This window comes from Borostomias antarcticus (genome assembly GCF_949987555.1).
Source record: "Borostomias antarcticus genome assembly, chromosome: 3".
NCBI classification, from domain to species: Eukaryota; Metazoa; Chordata; class Actinopteri; order Stomiiformes; family Stomiidae; genus Borostomias; species Borostomias antarcticus.
In genome coordinates, this window is record NC_140236.1 from 5,519,412 (window position 1) to 5,528,546 (window position 9,135).

The window sequence follows — 9,135 nt, forward strand, 5'->3', positions numbered from 1 at the left end:
TCCCGTTTCAATTCACAACATCTGGAGAGTCAATGTGTTGATTTGAACATTGTATGTTTCGACCATGTGTTGCTTTGTGACGCAGCTCTGTGACTCTTGGTGAAGTAGGGTTTAAATGAATGTATACTTTGGTGTACAGAACTTTTATTTTTTACTTATTTTCGTACTAAATCTCTTGCCCTGGCCCTCCGTCCAACCACTCAAACTGAAATTCAGCTCTTGAATGAATTGTGTTGCATAGACAGACTACTGTACCTGAGGAGGGATGCAGTGGTTGGAAAAGGACCATGGGAAGACAGAGCACTAACCCCTATTAATTCTGCAGAAAAGCTAACAATCAACTAGCCGTAGCCTATCATAGTTGTACTAAATATCCTTAATACAGATGGTGTGTGTTGAATTCAGCTAAAATTCACGCCACAGTCAAGAGAAAACTTGCAAAACGATTTAGGCAACTAAGCATGAGAACCGTTTACCATCTACAGTGAATTACGGTCAATTTGCACTGTATCTAATGTGGTTTCTGAAAATCTGTAGTATGACCCAAACTGACACAAATGGAATTCCTCATGTCAGTCTAAACCTTGATTAGATCCGGCAATCTCTAAAGCACATTGTGTAAAGTGATGTTTTCTAAGTGATGTGTTCTGATGTGTTGCCTTAAGATTGTAACTGTGAAGTGGGTCCATCTGTTGTGTTGACTAACCCACCCTGTAGTCTGTATACCTCATTATGAAGCCAAACTGTCCATACCTAAGTCAAACGTCTTCATAATACCATAGTAAACCTCGTTTACTCTTTTAAAGGGGACATATTATGGAAAAACTCACTTTTTAATAGACCATGTTTTATGAAATGACTGGAGACACCAGCCGTGAGTAAGCCTGTCATGTTGTCAGAAAGATGCCCATCATGCTGTCACATACTCAGTACCATTTGAAATATTGTATTCAACAAGGACCATTTGTGTTTTGTATTGTTTGTGGCCAGAAAAGCACACACTGTGCTGGCAGTGCTGACGCCAACATGACCGTTTTGCTATTTTATGTACTTGGATTCTTTTATCATATCAGACCAGAGTAAATGTTGCAGGAAATTACATCAGAAGGGTTATTTCTATTTTGAGAGGAGTCTTATTTACCATACAAATGAGATTTCCAAACAGCTGAAGTTGGTAAGGGACTAGAACTCATACCAGCACAAACGTCAACATGACCCAGTATGGTTTAGTTAGGGTCCAGAAGAACTCTCATCTCTGGGACACGGTTAAAGTGATACCGTAGTTCCATCCTAAATACGAAAAAAATGATAAATATGCTTTTTGAGCTCATATTTGGTAGAAATAAAGTGAGATCGAGTCCATGTTTGTTGGCACTTCAACAGATTGCGTAATGCCACGTCCTAATCCCACATGAATGGGGAAACCATCGTTGCATTTCACAGTCTTTGGAGATTGTGGACTATCACTTTAACTATTTAAGGGTCAGGGGAGACAATGGTCTCAAAAGAAGTTGCTAGAGGAAGCACAGCTACAGGAAGGTCCGCATGAAGCAGCGCAGCGGTACAGTTTACAGTTGGGCGGAATGCATTTGAAAACTTAACTACCCATATTTGTAAGAGTAAGCAACATTATTTCGTGCCAATATGCCAGCATGAGGGAAAAACTGAAGGAGGCATCTTCATATATTATGTCCCAATTGTAATGCACAAAATATTTCAGGTGTATACCATTCATTCACTGTCGTGTAAAATCAGTAATATCCTTGATTGTATAATCAGTATTTTGGAATGTTATGAAAAAAGGCTTTGTTATTATTTTAATCTGAAGAAATGATTGTACCTCTGTGGATTAGTGTACCCTACTTGTTAGTGACCATAGCAGGTACATGTGCCATTAAACTATTTTTGTTCAAAACTTTGGTGGGTGTGTCTTTGTGGACAGATACACATTTTCACTGATAATGTGTGTGCATGTCCCTGTCTCACTGTAAGGTGTTGCAACAAGCAGTCACTGGCCACATAAAGATAACCTATCTACTCATATTACCTTCATATTAAAAGTCCAGTACCTTAGAGAATATTCACAACAATATCACAGAAAACAAAACAAAAACAAACAAATATCCAAATAAGAAAAATGGAAAAATGAGAACCTGAGAAAACAGCCTCATAATACCCTGTACTGATTCAAGATTCAAGAAGTTTATTGTCATGTATACTGAACTATACATTAACATCACAGGTTATGCTCAAGCAACTGTTCCCCCTTTGTCCTGTGTGGAAGCCAGAAGATGTTTTCCCCTGTCTGTAGATTCTGAGACAGATACCATCGACAACTGACCTGACAGGAGTTAATATCCGTCAGATTAGGAAATGAGAAAGCTCTGAGATGTGAGGTGTTGGAACCAGTGAGGAGAATATTACTGATGGAAGATTGGACAGGCAAACAAACAAACAGCATTGCCTCTCGCAACTGACTTTCCTTGGTATATAAGTTATAAACCATTTAAGTTATAAACCATTTGCAGAAAATGAACTAACTATTAAAAATGGTTTAGAAACAGTTAAAGGGTCAGTAAATGTATACAGAACAACTTTGTGAAGTTGATGTAGGCTACTATATAGGTTTCAGACCCATGAATCGAGTGGAGCCTGACAAATGAAACGTGTCTGTAGTAGCCTACAGTGACACAAATCACTGAATCACCACATGGAGGTTTGGCTTTGATTTCAACCTCATACAGTGGTTTTGTGTTTATATTCACCAATCCTTTATAATAGTTTATGCAAATGAATCATTTGCATTTATAATTGTTTACAAACATTAGAAGTGATTCCGGTATCTAATGGCTCGGAAAGGATAGTTATTTTAATGTGCTACCCATTTGCTAGTGCCTTCTCGGGTTGACCACATGGTCTTGGTTAGCTCACCTTGTGAATAAGGGGAAATGAAAGGAAAACCTGTACTAGATATATTTGTAAATGTTGTAATTAATTTGTTCCTGGTTATTTTTTTCATACTTGTGTTTTTGCATGTAGCCTACTGTAGGTCTAGTGTGCCTCAACTTCGTGATACGGTGAACACGTCTAATGCTATTTAACTGCCAGCAGATGGCGCTATAGTACAATACACGGCGCCATGGGGTTCGGGTCCATGGACAAATGAATGAGAGCCTATCTCATGGACTATTGTGACTTCATTCATCCTGCAGATAGACATGGGCTAAACCGAATATATGAGTGTTCGGATTGTTGTGCGCTTGGTTTCATGAGCACCACGATATTATGACGGTCACTTTGCTATTTCTAATCTGTCACATGTCAACTGTATGTTTGTTTGCAGTGCGTTATAGACTGCATTCTCACTTCCTCCATAGAAATGTGTAGTTCTCATACTTATGTCGCCTACAATAAACAGTGTCATATGGATCTCTCTCTTCGTAAACGTGTAGTTAGCCTACAGTAATAGCTAATGTCTCATCATCAGCATCTCCCCAGGGGTTAGGGAATCTCTAACATTAGCCGGGGTGTTTATGTTTCCCAGAACTATCTTTAGGGGGCACTCAATCATCACGTTTCAAGATACACAGACAATAGTCTCAGAGGGAGAGAGAGAGAGAGAGAGAGAGAGAGGGAGAGAGAGAGAGAGGGAGGGAGAGGGAGAGAGAGGGAGGGAGAGGGAGAGAGAGGGAGGGAGAGTGAAGCTAGAAGAGAGGGATGGGGGGGGGGGGAGTAGGGATGATAGATTCATTTCTATTCTACCTTTAATCCAACTGTGAAATTCATAAGTGAGAGCCTGCACTTTTTCATTTTCAGGTAGGCCTAGCAAGCCTGCGTATTGCATCAACTCTGATAGTCTTTTCATCTTCTCAGGCTCACCTTAAACACATGGGCCAGTGAATGGAGAAATCCGTAGTGGTCCAGACAATCTACAGTATCATGCTACTCAGTATTCAGCTCTCTGAACAGTATCTGACCGATGACAAAACATAACACAGATTTTCACTCTCTCATTAATTTCCCCGTCTTCACAAACAACACTAACATGACCAAGAGGGCAGTCATTTTACACTATGTATTATACTGTATGATTCAATGTGATATCAAATGAACACCCAAACAAGAATGCCACTTTTTGTAGACCCTAACCTTTGAGTCTAGCCGGTGATAGTACTGTATATCCAATCTATCCAGTAGTCAAAGGTCTACTGTCAATAAACCTCCCTCAGGTGTGTTTTGAGTTTCCTGTGTCAATTCTAGTCACAGCTCAATCTGCCCCCCTGTAATTTTCATTTCTGGTCGACTGTGGGGTGAGTGTTAGCAAATCTAAATGCTAATCTCGATCTCTGAACCGTGGTCATTTTCAACATATGCGTATCACCAGTGATTATAGATAATTAATCGTTTTTTGGGGCATTTGTTCCAGTTCAGGACATTGGTACAGCTCTTCTAGTCCCATTGTCTAGGCCTCTCTGTCTCTTCACTGTGCAGGGGACACATGACAGGAGCATGACAGTTGCAGGTCTATGGCAGGTGGCACTAGTTAATTTAAGCCCTGTATAATAAGACAACAAAGCACTGTATAAATCCCTGGCCTTGCCTTGTCACGGTACCAGAACCAAGCTGCCTCCAGGCCCCTGACACCAAATAAGCGGAGGCAAACACAATTTTTCCACTTAAAACATTTTATTACAGACAAAAGAAAACAAAAGAAGCATTGTGACACGAAATGAACCAAATGCTGGCACAAAGCCAATGTGCCAACAATAAGTGATGTAAAAATAGTTTTTATTCAAATAATAATGGCTATTATAATAATAATAATAATAATAATAATAATGCACCCTGATGAAAACAAGCCAAAACTTTACTTCATATCATTCATAAATAGATGCGAAACCAGTAAGCCAAATTAAATAGAATGACCATATTGCAAAACATATGTTATTCAACAAAACAAAATGGGTTCTCTCATCACTGGCTTTACAAATAAAAGAAGTACATTTGGCAGGTTTATACACAAATGAAATATCTACCCCGCGATCATTCCATGGAAACTCAAATTCTGCTACAGTGAAAACAAAATTTCTTAAGAATTAAATGCCTTATTTTTTTTCTTCACAAAATAATGATAAAGATGAATTCAACACAATTCTAAAACACCTAATAAAACTAGTCAAAAACTTTAAAACCCACTGTTATGTTTTTTTTTCTTTAGTAACATTTCACATTTAGCAACTTTTTTTATTCACCTGTACAAGTGGTGTATGGGAAGGGCTGGGCTGGGTTGGGGTGGGGGTGGGGAGGAGGGGGGGGGGGGGGGGGGGGCGCTCGACCAGGAGAGGGAACTAAAGGTGAGGCTGTAACCTTTGACCTCTACAGTTCAGTCACATCCTGAGGCCAAGTGGAGAGAGACTCTCTCTGAGAAACCCCATAACCACTGGGAGAACTGAAGCATTTACAGTCTTTGTGTTTCTCTCTCGCTAGAGAGGAGCAAGACCAGTGAACACAGTTTCAACACAAGTTTTTAGTGTGTACTCACTGAATCCTCCTGCACAAAACTCACAAAACCAAACAAAAGAATGTTTTAAAAAAAAAGCAACAACAAAAAAAAAGCAGGGGACCGCAGCTAAATACACACGTAAGGGGATCCATTTTGGTGATATTTACAATCACTCTGTGAGAAAGTACAAATGGAGCTGCCCTCCATTACTGGGGCTAGTTTGATGTACAAATGATTATTTTTTTCTATCACTATTTTGCTTTGTGTTTTTCTTCACTTTTATTTCATGGTAGTCAGTCTTTGCTAAAATAGTTGTAACCAACCACCACTTGTGAGGTGGCCACCTAGGGTCTTCTATGGCTGTCCTAACACAGACCCCTACACAGAGTATGCTTAGAGCTTTTTATCTCCCCTAAGAGGGTTGTTCACGGCAAAACTGTATAGGAGCGGATAGGAAAACAAAAAGAGAGAAAAAAAATACTTTGAAAATCTCAAAACAAAACCAGGAAGACCTTTTTTGGTCTTTGTGTACAGTATGTTGACGTAAGCTTAAAGCTCTCTCCCGCCCTAAAAATGAAAAGTTCATAAGAGAAAAAAAAGCAAGAGAACTGCCTCAGGCTTCTGTCCGGTCTAAGTGCTTGGCAAATAGGTGTGTTGCAGTCTTTGGGATTTTAGAAATCCTTCAGAAAAAAAAACCAAGATGGAGGTGAAGATACATGAATGACGTTTTTTCGTATGCTGGAAAGCTCCCTGGAGTCTGACATTTCAAGGTCTTTCAGCTTCAAGTGAGGTAGAGAGGCTTGTCCCGCGCTCCCATGCCACTGCTGGATAGAGAACACACAGAGAAATTGGGGTCGGCATACCATCGAGGTGAAAGCCCGCCACTGCTACCCTGGCTTCTACAGTTGTTGGAGATTTCTGCGCGGCATGTGCATTTGTCCCGTACTTGTATAGTACATTTAGCTTGAGCTACCCTTTCAATGTTTGATGCCATATCACAGGAGTAATGGCAGAAGTTAAACACTGCCTGTCCGCCAATGTACTGCAGTCTCTGAAACCAGTAGTATCACAAGTGGTCCCTTAAATACCGCAAAGGCACAGTCGGTTTCTGTAAAAGCCTTGACGTGCCTTCTTATCTACTGTGAATAGTAACAGCGATAAGAGTTTCAGGGGGTAACACACAATAACACCTTTCTTGTGCTGCAGAGGTGCATGCTGGTATCGTTTTCTCAATAAAAACAATGTGCACTGCAGTGAAACAAAGGGAAACGTAATTGGATGTCACACTTTTTCGGAGCGTGGGAAAAGTATTGTTTAACTTGCGCTTAAGGATTTCAATTTTCTGGGATGCCGTTGTGTTTTGGCAACAGGATCCCAGTTTAAGGCTCTCAGTGGCTGTGCGCATCTATGCAGGTAACAAAGGTAAATTGTCAAGATAACTGAAACTGAAAAGCCATAAGTGAGGCCTTGTGTTTGCTACCATAAGCCAAGTGAATGCCTTTAGACTACAGCTCAGTGGGCTACTGCAACACAGCTTTGAGAACTGGGTTTGATTCCGGTTTGTGCAACAAGGCTACTGGGCTGAGTTTCCCAGAGGCATCGTAGCGCTACATTCATCGTAAGCTATGGCGTTCATCATAGCGCTACGATGAACATAGCCCTACGATGCCTCTGGGAAACTCAGCCCTGTACTCTATCTACTGTACCTGCAGTGGTTGGGCCCACAGTCCCTGTTGCAGTACTCGCCGTCCCAGTCGGGGTTCTGTCCGTGGACTGGGTTGGGCGCCCCCGGAGACTGGGAGCCCACACTGCTCTGGTAGTCAGCCTGAATGTGAGAGAAGCCCTGGAGGACGAGAGACGAGAACCATCGCTTAGAAACAACGTTACTGTCTGTCGTGTCGCATGTGTGATGTGTCTGGATTGTTTGACAGGCTCCGGGGCTGTGGAGGAGAGGAGGATGAGGGACGAACCGAAGTCCGTCCTGGACAACGAGCCCTCTCATCCACCTCAGTGACAAGCCCTCTCATCCCCTCCGTGACGAGCTGTGGCAGATGGGGAGCAGAGCGGTTCAGGCGCTCCTTCGTGCCAGCGGCCATCAGACTCTATAACAGTGCCTGAATGAGCCTGTGTGTTCCTGAGTGAGGTGGAGGTGTGCATGTATGTATGTATGTATGTATGTATGTATGTATGTATGTATGTATGAATGTATGTATGTATGTATGTATGTATGTATGTATGTATGTATGTATGTATGTATGTATGTATGTATGTATGTATGTATGTATGTATGTATGTATGTATGTATATATGTATGTATGTATGTGTGTATGTGTGTATGTATGTATGTATGTATATTAATTCTATCTATCTATCTATCTATCTATCTATCTATCTATCTATCTATCTATCTATCTATCTATCTATCTATCTATCTATCTATCTATCTATCTATCTATCTGTCTATCCATCCATCTATCTATCTATCTATCTATCTATCTATCTATCTATCTATCTATCTATCTATCTATCTATCTATCTATCTATCTATCTATCTATCTATCTATCTATCTATCTATCTATCTATCTATCTATCTATCTATCTATCTATCTATCTATCTATCTATCTATCTATCTATCTATATGTGGAAAATAAAGTCATTTGAATTGAAAAGGTTGTCAAGCAGCTTTGACCATCACACTGTGAATGTCCCTCTGTAACCCTGTATGGCTGATGCACTGCAGCTGACCGCGAGGGCGGAGAGGTCAGCCAGACTCACCTGTTGGCTCAGGGGAGGGGAGTGAAGAGACCCCTGGAGCCCCATTTGGTGCGAGATGATTGGCTGCGACTGCACCTGCTGCATGCGGATTGGCTGGTTGAGCAGGGAGCTCTGGTGCAGGGAGAGCTGGGGGTGGAGGGGCGGGCTGATCTGAAAGGGGGCGGGGGGAGAGGCACTCATGCTGGGTGGCAGCATCTGGGATTGGCTGAGGGTCCTGGCCAGGGCGTGGCGGGGCGGGCCGGCGAAGCTCTGGAGGTCCGACAGGGGGAAGGACCCCGGGGGGCCCAGGTAGGGGGAGGAGGGCTGCGGGGGGACGCTGTACAGGGGCTGCTTGGGGGGCAGCAGGTGGGAGGACTGGGTGGTCTGGGCACTTTTTGGTTCGGGATCGTTGTAGGTCTGCGGATAAAAGACGAAACAAAAAAACAAAAAACACACAGAAGGGAAACCATTAGAGGAAGCACTCAGTTGATTTGTAAGGCAGCCATTGATGAGGTTAACTCCCCAATTAGTGATCCCAGAATTCCTCTCTCCCCGTGTGTAATCTTTAGTCGATTCCTCCCGACTCGACCTACGACCGGATCGCGCGCACGCACACACACACACAGCCCGTCCAGTCCGACCCCGTTCTTAGCGTCTCAACTAACCCTGACCTCCGAACATACACACCGTGGGGCAGACATGATTCAGAGCAGGTGAGCCCCCCCCCCCCCCACCACCTCCAACACCCCTGGCCCTTTGATGAGCTGTCAGATTGCTCATCTCTAGCCATCGGTGTTGATTAGCGGGTAATGGAGCCCATTTGTATGAATTGTGTGGCGGGCGCGGTAATGATCAATAGATGCTTTGACAGATGGG

General features: G+C 42.5%; 1 protein-coding gene across 1 annotated transcript in view; it reads right to left on the reverse strand.

The window, feature by feature from the left end:
• Positions 1–6,284: 6,284 nt before the first annotated feature.
• tox2 (TOX high mobility group box family member 2) overlaps positions 6,285–9,135 on the reverse strand; it is a gene marked incomplete at both ends in the record, with an annotated part of 64,846 nt that continues 61,995 nt past the window's right edge. The window contains 3 exons of the mRNA XM_084435862.1: positions 6,285–6,327; positions 7,210–7,346; positions 8,281–8,676. Of these exons, the coding sequence (XP_084291988.1) occupies positions 6,285–6,327; positions 7,210–7,346; positions 8,281–8,676 (576 nt within the window). The remainder of the gene's footprint in view (positions 6,328–7,209; positions 7,347–8,280; positions 8,677–9,135) is intronic.